The sequence below is a fragment of the Ictidomys tridecemlineatus genome, chromosome 1 (assembly GCF_052094955.1).
Source record: "Ictidomys tridecemlineatus isolate mIctTri1 chromosome 1, mIctTri1.hap1, whole genome shotgun sequence".
In the NCBI taxonomy this organism is placed as follows: domain Eukaryota; kingdom Metazoa; phylum Chordata; class Mammalia; order Rodentia; family Sciuridae; genus Ictidomys; species Ictidomys tridecemlineatus.
This window is the reverse complement of record NC_135477.1, coordinates 31130461-31147167: the sequence shown is the minus strand read 5'-3', so window position 1 is coordinate 31147167 and position 16707 is coordinate 31130461. Positions and strand designations below refer to the sequence as shown.

Sequence of the window (16707 nt, the reverse complement as noted above, 5' to 3'; positions counted from 1 at the left end):
GGAATGGAACCACCATTTAACTCAGTTATCACACTCCTCAGTTTATCCCCAAAGCACTTAAAATCAACATACTACAGTGACACAGCCATATCAATATGTAGAGCAGCTCAACTCACAATAGTCAACCTATGGAACCAACCTAGGTGTCCTTCAACAGATCACTGAGTAAACTGTGGTTTATATACACAATGATTCAAATATTACTCAGTCATAAAGAAAAATGACATTGTGGCATTTGCCAGTAAATGGATGGAACTAAAAAATATCATGCTATGTGATATTTCACAAAGGCCGAATGTTCTCTCTGATATGTGGATGCTAACCCACAACGAGGAAGGGTAGAGAGGGGAAGTATAGAAGTTCGATGGATTGGACAAAGGGGAATGAAGGGAAGGGAGGATGGATGGGAATAGAAAGGAGAGTAGAATGAACCAGACATAACTTTCCTTCGCTCATAAACGAATACACTACCCATGTAGCTCTACATAAAGTACAACCTCAAGAATGGGATCCTAGTCCAAATACACTCTACTCTCAGGTGTATTTAAAATAACAAATAAAAAACTTTAATTTTTTTTTTCCAAATATCATTTGTTGGGCCCATGAGTTGGAAAGCGGCCTACGTTGCCTATGTGAGGGACTTTCAGGATTCAGCACACTGAATCCGGAAGTTGTGATTAGCACACTAACCACACTCAGCCCCATCACCATGGAAACCTGGCCTCCCTCAGGTGCCCTCAGGTGCACAGCATGTCCTTTTCCTTCTGCTTCTCTGCCAATGACCTATTAGTCCGTTAGTCACCGCATGTAAGCCCTGCTAGCTTACTGGATCATTATGACCCTCAATGACCCTCATTCGCCCAGGAACAGGCTATGCACAAAAGTTTGCCTATGCAATAATAAAGTGGATCAAGTTCTCTGAAACTGTTCCCCAGAGGTCTCTCCTTGACTCCACAGCCACACCTTCCTCAGCTCTTTGATGAGCTACGGCTGGACCAACTGAGCCCACAATCATTTTATTGTATTTTATTATTTTTTACTTCTTTCCATTGTGCAAGATTTCTGTGTGTGTTTGTGTGTGCATGTGTGTGTACTCCACTGCAAGAATAGGTTCAATATTTGTATATATTCATATCAGTTTGCTTTCACCTGCTCCTGTTTATTATTGACCACTGGTTTCACACAGGAGGGATGTATGCATCCATGGTTTTGAATTGTTTTGCTCTCACATTTGCTTGTTTGCTGTACCTTGGTTTTTAGCCCTCTTGATGGCCCTTCTTCGCTCTCTTCTCCCAATAACACTCAAATTTTCCTGTTCCTCTTCCTCTTTCATTTGTAAACAACTTACAGTTAATTTTTTATTTCTCTTTCTTTAGAGTCTACGTTTGTGATCTATCTTCTGCCTCTCCTGCCTTCACTCTTGAAAACATTTTAAACATTCTCCTCCCTCTCTATCCTATTTTCTCTTCACATGAGAAACTGTAATTTCATTAAGTATATAATTATACGTTTTATGCCATTTGTCCCTCATTCATGTTGTTATGATTATTAACACAACTGACAAAGTAGTAGACCTCTGCTGTGTAATAGTGATCTCATTCACATTTTTTTCTTTTTATTTCTGATCCCATCATTTCTCTATAGGTGGTAATTAGTTTTACCAATGTCAAAATAGGTGCTGGACATTTGTCTCAAGGCTGTACATCTGTTGATAACAATAGTGCTGCTCCTGGCTCACCGCCTCCTCTAAGTGGGATCAGAAAGTGAGTGGGTCACTTCAGCTTCACAGAGTAGACATCCTGCTCCCAAGCCACACACACAACTCAGCTGAGTAACAAAGAATCTCACCCCACACGTGTTCAGCCTCAACATTACTTCAACATACAGAATTAAGGAAACGAAATGTCAAACCTACAACCAGGCCTCCAGGAGGATCAACCAGACAGCAAGCTCAGGTCACACCCCTAGATCTACTCATATATCAAAAACAGAAAGAGGTCCCAAAACAAAGGAGATAACTACACCCAAAAGGACATAAGTGATAATGTCCATCTCATTCTACAATCTTCCCCGCCTCATACAAACACCCTCCTCTCCCTCCCATCTGCTCAATCCAAAATTCCTCCCTTCTTCTCTTGCCTGCCCCCACCATTATGAATCAGCATCCACTTATCAGAGAAAACATTTGGCCTTTGGTTATTCTGGGATTGGCTTACTTCACTTAGCATGATATTCTCCAACTCTATTTACCCATAAATGCCATAATTTTATTCTTCTTTAAGGCTGGGTAACATTCCATTTTGTACACCCAGAGAAATGAAAAGTTGGGCTCTATTTGTGTAAAAACTAAAATTAAATTAATTTTTAAAAAGGATATATGTATAAAAGAGAAAGGGGAAGCCATCTCCATTGAAGTGCAAGTCCAAAACCTCTGACAACTTGATGAAACAGACAAAATATCTTCTTCCCAAATTCACAATCCCCCTCCAAAGGGTTCCACAGATAAGAAAGTGTGTGAAATTCTAGAGAATAATGATACAAAACTGATTATTAAAATGTTCAGTAAACCAGAGGAAGACCTAAGGAATGAATTAAGAGAGAAAACTAAGGGGTTGAAAGACCATTTCAATAAAGAAATAGAGATATTGAAAAGAAGCTAGTCAGAACTCCTGGAAATGAGAGACACACTTAAATGAATAAAAATTCACTCAAAAGCATCATGAACAAATTAAAATGTGCAGAAAATAGAAGATCACAGCAAATGACTATGAAATAATGAAGGGCAAGGGTTCTTCAGACTTTTGACATTAATAGTGCCTTCCAAATATTAAATGTAAGCATTTCTTTTAACCCTGATGCATTGTTTCATTACACTGCCTCTATCAGTGAAAAATATAAAAACAATGGAAACATTAATACCCAAAGAGAGTATTTTCTGCACAACAATATCTTCTAATAATTTGCCTTGTGCATATATTTAACTAAAAATTAAGGATTAATTTATTTATCCTTTACAAGCCACTGGAGAAGCCTCAACATACTTACATTGGTTAAGGACTTGCTGATGTTTTTAATATCTATCTGCAGGATATTCCCAAGAATTGGGAGAGGCATGGGACCTGGTGGGAGTTTCCCTCTTCCAGATCTCTGTCTCCATAATGTGAGGAGAAGCAAACAGGAGAAACACAGCACCAAGGCTACAACTGGATCCATTGAAGCCTTGTCCTTTTACTGAGACAGCTGTGAGTTTACAATCAAAGTAAAGTTTTTATAGTGCTCCCTATTAATCAGCAAGTGTTCTATTGACATAAAGTGCTGAGCCAATGAATTAGGTAAGCTCTAATTCTCTCTAAGTGTACACTGGTCACCTGATATGGGTTGAAACAAACTGTTTACTCTTGTCTTCTTTCAAAACTTCTATCTTCTGCCACTCTGGAACAGATCAGAGGAATAGGCATTTTAAAAACAGGCAAGAAAATAAACACACAATCACACAGTGCCTGGTGGTTCCAATGTGCTGCTGCAATTAAGAAAAGAGTATTTGATACAAAACACTGCTCAACATGCTGGATTCTCAGAATGACCGACTGTTTAGAAATTCATGACTTGGGGGAAATAAGGGTATCTCTGACTTCTTTATAAAAATATTGAACGTGAAATATTTCATCAAACAATAAGATAATTTTGCTTTGAAAATCAAGTGTTTTTAGTATTTTTAAATGCTGAACTAACATCACAAGTGCTTAAGCATAAGCTAGGTAATACAACTTAAACATTTTGAAATACCAAACATACACCATCATGTAACTAAGTAAATGTACATAGCATTTGCTATTTAACACCTCAAACCCCTAAATCCTGGGGAGCACAGGGCAGAGATTTTTTTTTTTTTGACAAATGAGGAAATAGAGACTCTGTGAATGTGAGAGACCTTCATCCACACACCTCACAGGGATCAGAACTGGAATTTGAATGAGCTCCAATGCCCATAATGGTGTGCTATGGCTTACATCAGAGCTGCCTCCAAAGCCACCCTAGAAAAGTAAAGCAAACACCTCTCTGACTCTGTTCATAGACCAACAAGCTTCCCCTCAAATCAGTACCCATTATTTCACTGCAAGGAAAACTGGGTCATAGATTCTACAAAAGGAAGAGGCACAGAAGGGCTTCTCCCCTGGATGTCAGTACAGAGGTGAAACTTAGTCAGCAGAACCAAGGAAGACACAATCTCAGAGAAATGAAGGGAGAGGCTTGAGAAACTATGGCTCCACCAATCTCTCACCTCTTCCAGATGGGACTGCTTCTGTTGCTTGTGTTCTTGTGGATTTAAGAATCTGCAAGACTTGGATTCTTAAAAAAAAAAAAAAAAAGATTTTGTACTGAATCTTTGGTGATATTTGACCTTGCTATGTCACCAATACCCTCTTACTAATCATAAATTAAGGTACTAGGCCAGTGGATCTCTGAAATTACTTCTGTCTCTGTTTGCAATTCTGTTTATAAATTTTAACATGCATTAATTCTACATATTAGCCTGGTTGCAGTAATATCTCATTAAATCCAACTTCCCTTTATTGCTCTTATTCCTTCCCACTACAACCCAGCCTTTAGTAATCACTACTGTAAATTCATATTAACCCATTTTTAGATTCAATATATCATGGAACTTGTTTTTCTGTGTCTGGCTTATTTCACTTAAAATAATGGCTTGGTTCCATCCATTTTGCTATAATCATGGAATTTCACTCTTCTTTAACAATGAGTAGCATCCCATTGTGTACATATACCACATTGTCTCTATCCACTCACTTGTTTATGGCTACCTAAATTGATTCATCCTAGCTATTGTGAATAGTGCCACAATAAACACGAACATGCAGGCATTTCTTTAGTATGCTAATATCATTTCCTCTGGCTACATATGTTCAGCGAAGTGATATCCCTTGTTATCCTTTGATTGTGAGGTGTTCTCCCTCTAAAAGATCCTAGATGGCAAATATTTTATCCCAACCTGTAGGCTGACTCTTCACTCTATTGTTTATTTACTCTGCTATGTAGGACCATTTTAATTTTATGTAAAATATTTGTGCAGTTTTGCTTTTGTTTTCTGTGCTTTGGGATCCTATGCAAAAAAGAAAAATCCCTTTATCAATTTCATGCAAAATTTCCCCTATATCTTCTTCCAGCAGTTTTAGAGCTTCCTGCCTTACTTTTATGTCTTTGACACAAAATTGATTCTGTGCAGATGAAAGATAGAGTCAACTTTCAATCCTTTGCATGTAGCTTTATAATTATCACAATTGTATTAAAAAGGGTGACCTTCTCCAATATATGGTTTTGGCTTTTTTGTTTTTAAGAACCATTTTCCACAGATGCATGAGTTCACTTCTGGGGCCTTTATGTTTTTCCATCAGTCAATGTGTCTGTTTTTATGCCAGCACCATGCTAGTGTGCTCACTCTGCCTCTATTGTGTGTCTGGAAACTAGGAATCAGGTGCCTTCAGTTTTTTATTTTTGTTCAAGATGATATTGGCTTTTTGGGTTTTTTTATGCTTCCTTATAAATTCTTCCTTATAAATTTCTTTTTTCCATTTACACAAAGAATTCCATTGGTCTTTTCATGAGTATCATATTTGATCTGTAAATTTATTTGAATTTTATAACCCTTCGAACAGTACTAATTTTTCCAGTGCATGAAAATGAGACAGGGGTCTTTACATTTTTGCATGTGTGTGTGTGTGTGTGTGTGTGTGTGTGTGTGTGTGTGTGTGCGTGCGCGCGCGGTCTTTAATTTCTTTATTCAGTGTTTTGTAAAGATGTACAGATCTTTCACTTCTTTGATTAAATTCTTTCCTAGATATTTAATTTTTGTTGTAGGTTTTATGAATGGGATTCCTTTCATGATTTTTTTCTCATAACTTACATTATTAGTATAGAAAAATTCTACTGACTTAATATTGATATTGTATCCTGGAAATTTTTTAATCAATTCTAGTCGCTTTTTGGAGGAGTCTTTACATTTTTCTATTTTTAGATTCATATGATCTGCAAACATGGAAAATTTGAAGTCTCTCTTTCCTATTTACAGCTTTTATTCCTATCTCTAGTTTATTCCTCTGGCTAAAGCTTCTACTTCTATATTTAATAAGAGCAGTGAGAGTGGATTCCTTTGTCTTGTTCTAGATTTAGGGGAAATGCTTTATGATTTTCCCCATTTATTTTCATGTTGACTGTGTTTTTTCCATACATTGCCTTAATTATGTTAAAGTACAATCTTTCAATAGCGGTTTTGTTCAGGGTTCTTTGTTTTGTTTGTTTTGTTTAAGTTGTTGATAGACCTTATTTTATTCATTTACATGTGGTGCTGAGAATCAAACACATGCCAGGCAAACGCTCTACCACTGAGCCACAGCCACAGCCCCTGTTCAGAGTTTTTATCATGCAGTGATGTTGAATTTTATGAAATACATTTATCCTTCATTGTTTTGATGTGATGTATTACATTTATTGAATGTGAAGCCATCTATGCATCCTTTGAAAAAAATCCATCTTCATCATGGTGAATGATCTTTTGGATATAGTGTTGGATTTTATTTGCTAGTATTGTTTGATAATTTTTCCTATATATTACAAACATTATTTGTAATTATTTGCTGTGTTCTTCTATGGTTTTTGTACCAAAATGATGCTGAACTTGAAGAATAAGTTTGAGTTTCCTCTCTTACAATTGTTTGGAACTTTTTACTAAACACAATGTTGTTAGTTCTGTGAGTTTAGTAGAACTTAGCAATGAAGCCATTCTATCTTGGACCTTTATTTATTGAGAAATATTTGATTACAGGTTCAATTTCACTATCCATTGGAGTATGTTTGTGTTTTTATGCCTTCATATATGTCAATTTGTGTAGTTTATGTGTCCATAAACTTATCTATTTCTTCTAAGTTTCCCTTATTTTAAGATATAGTCTCTCGAAAATTTTCTAATATTCTATTTTACTTTTGTAGTATCCGTTGTAATATGTCTTGTATTATTTATGATTTTACTTATTTTTTTTCCTTTTTTTTTTCCTTAATCAAGCTAAAGATTTGTTGAGTTTGTCCATCTTTTCAAAAACTTTATTTCATTGAGTTTTCTTATTTCATCTTTTTAAGATCTGATATTTGTTATTTTATTTATTCTATTAGTTTTAGTTCTCTTTACTACATCCTTGAGATGCATCTCTAGGTTATTTGTTTGATTCTTTAATCTTTTGATGCAGGCAATTATTGCTAATCCTCCTTAGTGTTACACTTTCATTATCCCATAACTTTTGATTTGTTATGTGATTCTTTTTTCCTATAAAAAGAGAAAAGTTTCAGGCAAATCCTCTGTAGGAGGAAAGTTGAAACACACTCATCCCAATAGAATAAAATTCATGATGCAAAGAGATCAATCAGATGTTCTTTAATTTAAATAAGCCTGTGTGTTTCTCTCAGCAATTAGAGTCTGGTTGGTTTGGACTTCATATCTCCGTGAGTCAGAAACAAGTTAATTTCTGTGTGCTCTGAAAAAAAGAGTTCATTGTGACCTGGGTTTGTACAAATTCTAAAGAATAAAAATCAAATTTTGTGACCCCCATTTTAACCAGTATGATGTTGGTCTTCTAGAATGAGTTTTAAATAGAGTACCCTCTCTATCAATTGTTTGATCAAAAAAAAAAAAAAACCACGTGGTTATTTCTTCTGTAGAGTTTGATAGAATTCCATAGTCAAGTGATTCTATCCTGAACTTTTATTTGTTGGGAAATATTTATTACTTCAGTCTCACTGCCGATTATTGGTCTGTTTGTGGATTTCATGGCTCATAGTTCAATCTGGTTAGGTAATACGTGTTCAGAAATTTAACCTTTGCGTTTTCCCTTAATCATCTTATGCTTTTTTATAATGAGCTTTCTATTTTGTGATATAAATTGTTATGTATGTTTTTCATCTATGATTTGATTTGTTCATATCTTCTCTCTTTATTCTTAGTCTGGCTAAGTGTTTGTTGATTTTATCGTTAAAATTTTTCATTGACCTTTTTGGAATTTGTAAACCCCACCTTCATTTATATCTACTCTGATCTTTGTTATTTCTTTACTTCTATTAATTTTGGGTGGGTTTATTGTCCTCTTGCTTTACTAGGTCCCTGAGATGCATCATTAGGTTATATATTTGAAGCTGATTTCTTTGTGTAGGCATTCGTTGCTATAAACTTCCTTCTTGGCACTGCTTTTGCTATGTCCCATAATTTTGATATTGTATGTGACTGTATCATAAAAAGAGAATGGGTAAGGCAGGAGGTTCTTAGAAGTTAAGAAGAAGAAGAGAGAAATTCATCTCATAGAGAATGAAGCTAATGATCTAAAGAAAGTCATCAATTTTATTTTATCAAAAATAAAAAAAAAAGTGTGTTTTCCTCATTTCTCAGGGCCTGAGTCACATAGCAAATTACTGCTTCACCTTCACATGGACTAATAGTTCATCAAGGCCTGAGTTAAGGCAAATTCTAAAGGTTAAAACATCAAACTCTTCTGACCCCCTTTTAAGCAATAAATGTTGCCATTACTGTCATGACTGTTTTGAAAGTCAAAGATTAGTATAATCAGGCAGTACTACAAAATAAGGCACCTTCAAAAACACTGAAATTGTTTGAACTATATTTCTACTCCTGAGTTAAGGCAAATTCTAAAGGTTAAAACATCAAACTCTTCTGACCCCCTTTTAAGCAATAAATGTTGCCATTACTGTCATGACTGTTTTGAAAGTCAAAGATTAGTATAATCAGGCAGTACTACAAAATAAGGCACCTTCAAAAACACTGAAATTGTTTGAACTATATTTCTACTCCTGAGTTAAGGCAAATTCTAAAGGTTAAAACATCAAACTCTTCTGACCCCCTTTTAAGCAATAAATGTTGCAATTACTGTCATAACTGTTTTGAAAGTCAAAGATTAGTATAATCAGGCAGTACTACAAAATAAGGCACATTCATAAACACTGAAATGGTTTGAACTATATTTCTACTTTGAGGAAACTCTATGACAATAGGGCATATGGTTTACAGTTTCTCCTCTACCAGGAGCAGTGTGTATGCTCTTGACCAAGGCATTTGATCTCTGAGGGTCAGCTTCCCAATTCTAAAATGGGAATAATTCCACTTTCGATAAAGGTAATTTAAGAAAATCAAAAGTGATATAATATGTGAGAAATTGCATGTTAATTTTGAGAATAACTGTACTCATGAGCATTAAACATTATATAACTGGGGTCTTGATAGCAATTTTCCTTACTAAATCGATTATAAATAACAATGCTTGCCAATTTAAAACAAATACAACGATATCTTTACAGGACTCATGTTTATATAGCATTACCATTAGTGATCTAGGAGTGTACATCAATCCAATGATATGCAAATAAAGTCTCATATTTCAATTTACATATTGTTTCTTCTGTGCTGGGAGTCTGATATAGTCCCTGCCTCCCATCTGCCTCTAAAGTGCAGGCCTGTCTTTGTGTCTATAATACCATTGGTTGTGTTTCAATATTTTTCATTCCATTACATCAAACAAGCACATAATACACAGCAACAAAACGAGTAGCAACTGGAAATGGTGAGAGTTTGGCAGAGCCATAGATTCTCAAGCCTCTCCCTTCAGTTCTCTGAGATTGTGTCTTCCTTGGTTCTGCTGACTAAGTTTCACCTCTGTACCGACAGCGAGGGGAGAAGCCCTTCTGTGCCTCTTCCTTTTGTAGAATCTATGACCCAGTTTTCCTTGCAGTGAAATAATGGGTACTGATTTGAGGGGAAGCTTGTTGGTCTATGAACAGAGTCAGAGAGGTGTTTGCTTTACTTTTCTAGGGTGGCTTTGGAGGCAGCTCTGATGTAAGCCATAGCACACCATTCTGGGCATTAGAGCTCATTCAGATTCCAGTTCTGATCCCTGTGAGGTGTGTGAATGAAGGTCTCCCACATTCACAGAGTCTCTATTTCCTCATTTGTCAAAAAAAAAAAAAAAACCTCTGCCCTGTGCTCCCCAGGATTTAGGGGTTTGAGGTGCTAAATAGCAAATGCTATGTATATTTACTTAGTTACATGATGGTGTATGTTTGGTATTTCAAAATGTTTAAATTGTATTACCTAGTTTATGCTTAGGCACTTGTGATGTTAGTTCAGCACTTAAAAGTACTAAAAAGACTTGATTTTCAAAGCCGAACTATCTTATTGTTTGATGAAGTATTACATGTTCAATATTTTTATATAGAAGTCAGAGATACCCTTATTTCCCCCCAAGTCATGAATTTCCAAACAGTCAATCATTCTGAGAATCCAGCGTTGAGCAGTATTTGGGATAAAAATGCTCTTTTCTTAATCGTAGCAGCACTTTGGAACCACCAGGCATTGTGTGATTGTGTGTTCATTTTATTGCCTGTTTTTAAAATGTCTATTCCTAGGATCTTCCCAGAGTGGCTAAACTAGAATGTCATGGATAGAAGTTTGCAAAGGAGAGCAACACTAGACAACAATATATTTTTGTTCCTACCAGGTTACCAATGCACAATCAGAAGGGATTGGAACTCATCTAGTTGGTTGGTACAGTACTTCATGTTAATAGGACATATTCTGAACTAGCAGGGAACACCACAAAAGTTTTACCATGATTGCAAGGTCACAGCTGTCTCAGTAAAAGGAGAAGGCTTCAATGGATCCAGTTGTGGTCCTGGTGATCAGCCTCTTTCTATCTCTTCTCCTCTTACTATGGAGACAGAGATCTGGGAGCTGGAAACTCTTACCCGGACCCATGCCTCTCCTAATTCTTGGAAATATACTGCAGATCAATGCAAATCCTTAACTAACACAAGTATGTCAATGCTCATGTCTTGTAAAGGGTTAATAAATTGACAATGACTTGTAAAGGGTAAATAAATTAATCCTTAATTTTTAATTAAATATATGCACAAAAAATTATCAAAACATTGTTGCACAGCAAATACTCTAGGTGAATTTTGACATTTCTATTGCATTTTATAATTTTCCATTGTTAAAGGTAGTGTAATAAAACAATGCATCAGGGATAAAGGAAACATTTAAGTTTAAATTATGACAGCAACATTAAAATGTCAAAAGTCTGGAGTACCCCTGCTCTTCATTGTTTCATTGTCATTTGCTGTGATTTTCTATGTTCTGCACATTCTAATATGTTTGTGATGATTTGGGTGAATTTTTATTTGTTTCAGTGTGTCTTTCATTTCCAGTAGTTCTGACTAACTTCTTCTCAATATCTCTATTTCTTTGTTGAAATAGTCTTTCAACACCTAGTTTTCTTTCTTATTTCATCTTAGGTCTTCTTTTCATTTATTGAACATTTTAATAATCAGGTTTAACAATCAGAGTCTTATGGGCATCCTGTATTTGAATTTTCATTTAATTCTTAAGGTTTTGTAATTTTTTCTGATATTATTTCAGTGGAAAGATTGTGCATTTCTTTAATTTGTATTTCAGAGCCTTTACCTACCCCCAATGAATCTTAAATTTGGCATCTTCATGTTATCCCAGATTTCTTGAATATTCTGTTCATTGTCTCTTTACATATTTTCTCTATGGTCAATGTTACTTTTTAAGATTATATACTTTGTCGTCAAGGCCTGAAAATCCATCTTCAAAGTGGTAAATCTATTGGTGATACTTTCCACTGAATTTTGGGGGGGCAAAGAGAGAGAGAGACAGACTATAAAAAAAGGTAATTTACACCAATGCAGAAAGGAGAAATAAATGAAGAAGTAGAAAATGGTGCCAGAGGATGTGTAAGAGGTAAGAGAATCCAGATACAAATTACTGTTTAAAAAAAAAAAAAGATAGGAAGATTGATTCCAATTAATGCTTTAAACCATTATATGAAATTCATTCAAATAGGTTGAAGGTATCATGTTGACTATTGGATTAATAATTATCATTCAAATTAAAAAGTTCTTTATGTGGGGCTGGGATTGTGGCTCAGTGGTACAATGCTTACCTAGCACATGGAAGGCCCTGGGTTCGATCCTCAACACCACATAAAAATAAATAAATAAAATAAAGATATTGTGTCCAATTACAACTAAAAAATAAATATTTTTTAAAAGTTCTTTGTGTGATCAAAGTTGACATTAGCATTATGTATAACATACCATTTCAAGATAAAGGAAATTCTTGTTGAATCCGGGTTTGCATTTCACTGGGGTTTGAACATTTAGCAGATGTCCATCAGTATTGACTATACATCTCTCCCAAGCTGCACGGGAATAGGATCCAATTCCCTAGTTGCTATGAACCTCTTATTAATAGCTTCTTGTTTATCAGCTCAGGGGACTGCAGTTCACTGATCAGAGGATGCGGTGTTGTGGTTTGGCCAAGTGTGCTTAGTTCAGGGCTCTGAAATGCCACTGTTTGTGTGGGTAATGAAGTATCTATACCCATCTAATAGGTCCTTTTCACAGTAGTAAAGATCCTGATGACTGTCTGTGAGTGCAGGAAATTAGGTTGTGGATTTTCCACAGAAGGTCTGTGGTAAAGAAGCATTCTCCAGGTTGGCACCACTCTCTGAGGTACTGCAATAAAGAGTCTCCAATAGTTCACCTGGGCTCTAGTTTCCACAGCCCCAGGTTGTGTATTCCAGATGTTGATTTCCTCTGCCTACTAAGTCTGATAGAATATACCACAAGTATCCTGTCACTTGCCAGTTGTGATTATGGTTCAGGCTGTGCACCTCTTTATAAGGCTTGCATCAGTCCCTTTCTGCAGCATAGCCTCTGGCAATTTCCCACTAGGATTCTATGTCACTGGATAGCCAGGCAGCTTCCCTCTGGTTTGGCTCTGTAATTATGGGGACTGTCCCTAATCCTCCCAAGGTGAATCTGCTTTCTTTCTTCAGGGCCAAAGATGCTTCACTGTTGTCTGAGTTAAGCAAGCAAGCAGATGATGCACAGAGCTTAACATCCTTGCCTGGGTAGCAGATGCTGAGCAGGGTTAGGAACACTTTTCTGGCACAGGACCCCACCAGCCTGTTCATTCCCACTGTTCACAGTAAGGGGGATCCATAAATTTTTGACTAGTAGTGGTACTTCTAGAAGTTGTTTCTGAACAGACTCTTAAGAACTCCCACTGCCAGGGACTTCCCTTTGATTTGATTCACAACTGCCTGAGTGTGGGAAGATTTAAAGGGGTAACTGGTTGGCCGAGAGCTCCACAAGATGACTGCAGTTTCCTGGCTCAGCTTTCTTTTCACAATTTGGTTTTGAAGTTGTTTTTGCTGCTTGGAGTAGCCTTCTATTGCTATTTCACTTTAAATTTTGTCTGTTTTTCCAAAAGTTTTTAAGTGAATGAGCTTAAGATGATGTCTGCTCTCCCCTACTTTCTCTCTCTGTTGCCCCACCCGCTTCTCATCCATAGGTTTAGTTCTGGGTTAGGGAAATCTGAGTTTGTTTCCTACTCTGTTAATCTATCTTCTAGCCTATCCAGGTCTCAGGCTTGTAATATTGAACCCTAAAGAAAACATTCAGCATTTGGTGTTTTGGGATAGGCTAACTTCACTTAGCATTGTAGACTCTAACTCCATCCATTTACCTGCAAATGCCATGATATTATTCTCTTTTATTGCTGAGTAATATCCATTGTGTGTGTGTATATACCACATTTTCTTTATCCATTCATCTACTATGGGGAGCATGGGAGGATTAGATGAACTCTAGACAGGGTAAAGGGGTGGGAGGGGAAGGGGGGCCATGGGGGTAGGGAAGACAATGGAATGAGATGGACATCATTACCCTAAGTATATGTATGAAGACACAAATGGTATGAATATACTTTGTATACAACCAGAGATATGAAAAATTGTGCTCTATATGAATTAAAATGCATTCTGCCTTCATATATAACAAATTAGATTTAAAAAGATATTGCATTCTAGAGCATTTATTTTTTTCACCCACCTCTTCATTCTGCTCTTCTTTCACTGCCTTCTTCTGTGTTGTGAGGAGACCAGGACTTGTTGCCTAGCTTGCTTTTGCCATCTTCCAGCACCCTCCATGAGTTCTTATTTTTATCTTATCAGCTCAAGTCCTGGAATAAATTGACCATGTCATTGGCAGACACCACATCCCATGCAAGCAGGACGAGAGCCATATGTCCTATGCAAAGCTGTTTTGTATGAGATCCAGAGATACGTAGACCTCCTCCCAACCATCACAGTGGCCTGTGACATTAACTTCAGAAACCACTACATTCCCAAGGTAATATTATTTCTCCCACATTGTACTTCAGTGATCTTGAAGTCCCCAACTTTGTAGTATGGTCCCAATCCTTGCCAACACAAGATGAGAGAAGTACAAAACTCATCCATGCAGCACCCTGATGGACTCAGTGCTAGGCCAGACTAGGCCATGAGGCTCCCTAACTGTTCCTGACATCCAGCAGGGTGAACTCTCCCCATTTCTTCTGCTCCTTCAAGTTTGTTTTGTCTACTCTCCAAACAAATTTTAGAATCAGTTTTTTAGTTTCCTAAAACTCTCTCCTGGGCTATTGTTCAACATGTCATTAAATCTACAGACCAATTTTGAAAGAATTGACATGTTAAATATTTTTGTTCATGAATCTGTAGATATAGATAGGTAACTAATATTTCAAAAGCTAATATAAATTGTACCATTTAAATAATGCCTTTTCAATTTTGTTTTTCTTGGCATATGGACACATACTTTTCATTTTAATGACTCTTTATCTAGAACTCTTAAATGTAGTCATCATGGATAACAACTTGTTTAAATGAATTTGAAATTTTTATGTACATTATCCTGCTGTCTAGGTTAGTGTTGTGGGGTAGCTTGCTCAGAAAACACACCAAGTCCCAGTTTTGTCCAAATTGAAGAGTCTTTGTTTAGCAGGCTGGCTGGAGACTGCTCCCCACAGGACCCATAACTGTCTCTGCAAGGAACAGCTCTGAGCCTGAGTACTTTAGTATATTTAAAAGCAAAAACCACATCTGGGTTGATGTAGCTGAAGCAAGCAGGTACAGAAGCTGAATTAGGCAGATAGTGAGACAGTGCAATGGGTACATTAGTATTTCCCATGGAACTTTCCAGGTTGGCAGAGCAGCAAGCAAGCAGAAGGGAAGTGGATCAAAATGACCCTAGATCACTACAAGTTAGAGAATGGTTACTAATGTCCAGTCAATCTCTGACAAGATACATTGCCAAAGAAAAATGGGAAACAAAGAGAACAATTTTACATTATATAAGAATTTCTATTTTGTGTTTCTGAGTATGTTAAGCTAAGTAACTACTAATGGGTACAGAGGTGGGGCTTTCCCATGAGAGAAGCATTTCTTACATGATATGGAGCCTCAGGGTAAATGGAGTCTGTTTGGTCATTGCCCATATAACCTGACCCATAACAATTAGCACTTGTTTTATTTATTATTTTCCAAATCTAGTGAAATTAATTCTCTTTATTACATTATTGTACTGGCTGGGATTTCCAGAACAGTTTTGAACAGAAGTGGTGTGTTGAGGACTGGGAATGTGGCTCAAGTGGTAGCGCTCGCCTGGCATGCGTGCGGCCCGGTTTCGGTCCTCAGCACCACATACAAACAAAGATGTTGTGTCCACCGAAAACTAAAAAATAAATATTAAAAATTCTCTCTCTCTCTCTCTCTCTAAAAAAAATAATTTCTTAAAAAAAAAGAAGAAGTTGTGTGTTGAACTTATTTTTTTGTGTGTATCTAGTAGGGGGTGAAGTTTAACATGACACTATTAAGTGTAATGTTTTATGTACATTTTGGCAGATATTCTTTATTAGATGAAGAATGTTTGCTTTGTCTTGTTTTTGTTTGGAGTTTTCTTAAAATATGTAATTTTGTTTGTCACAGGGTACAATTTTATCAAATGGATTCTCTGCATCTGTTGATCATATATTGTCATATGCTTTGGCCTCCCTTTCTCATACATATTATTACATACACACATAGCAGGATTTGATTTTCTACAGGTTGTTAAGGACATCTGTATTTCTATTTGTGATAGATTATTTTCCAGTTTTGCTTCTTTAATCTTCCTTGTCACATTTCTGATACCAAAGAAATTTGGGCTCATAAGTGAAGGAGATCATATTCCCTACTTTTGGACTACTTTTATTGCCTTTCTATCCTTCCTCTTTTTGTGGCCTCTTAGTTTTGTATTTGAAATACCTAATAATATTTGCCTAAGTAAAGTTATATAAAAGTACTGCCATTTCAGGAGGTGTTCATCTTCTTCCAGGAAAGAGGTATTCTCTCCACTTCTAGGTAGTGAGAATGCTTTAACACCTCCAGCCCAGACTCAGAATTTCACAACATAGTTAAAAATTGACTGCAGCCACCAACCAAACTCTGATGTTCCCCTCGTTGCACCATCTTAGAACCATTTGAAAAGAAGAGCCCCCCCACCCACCCACATTTCTAAAATAGGAGAAACAAATATTGGGAAAATGTAAAATATTCAGTTGGTTTTTGCTATATTTTTATTATCCTAGAAAGGTCTTATAAACAATATCCTGGACATTTCAAAAGCCAACAGAGGCCCATTTTAAAGTAGAATCCTATACAAAGATGTATGAAAACTGAAGTGATAGAATATTGAGTAGGGGCAGACACGAGCATCCAAGCTTAATGATAA

General features: G+C 36.4%; 1 protein-coding gene across 1 annotated transcript in view; it reads right to left on the bottom strand.

The window, feature by feature from the left end:
• The window catches only part of LOC101976849 (cytochrome P450 2C18), a 32929-nt gene extending 29671 nt beyond the window's left edge, over positions 1 to 3258 (bottom strand). Inside the window, exon 1 of the mRNA XM_005335299.4 lies at positions 3046 to 3258. Within this exon, the coding sequence (XP_005335356.2) occupies positions 3046 to 3213 (168 nt within the window). The 5' untranslated portion in view covers positions 3214 to 3258. The remainder of the gene's footprint in view (positions 1 to 3045) is intronic.
• Between the last annotated feature and the right edge of the window lie 13449 nt (positions 3259 to 16707).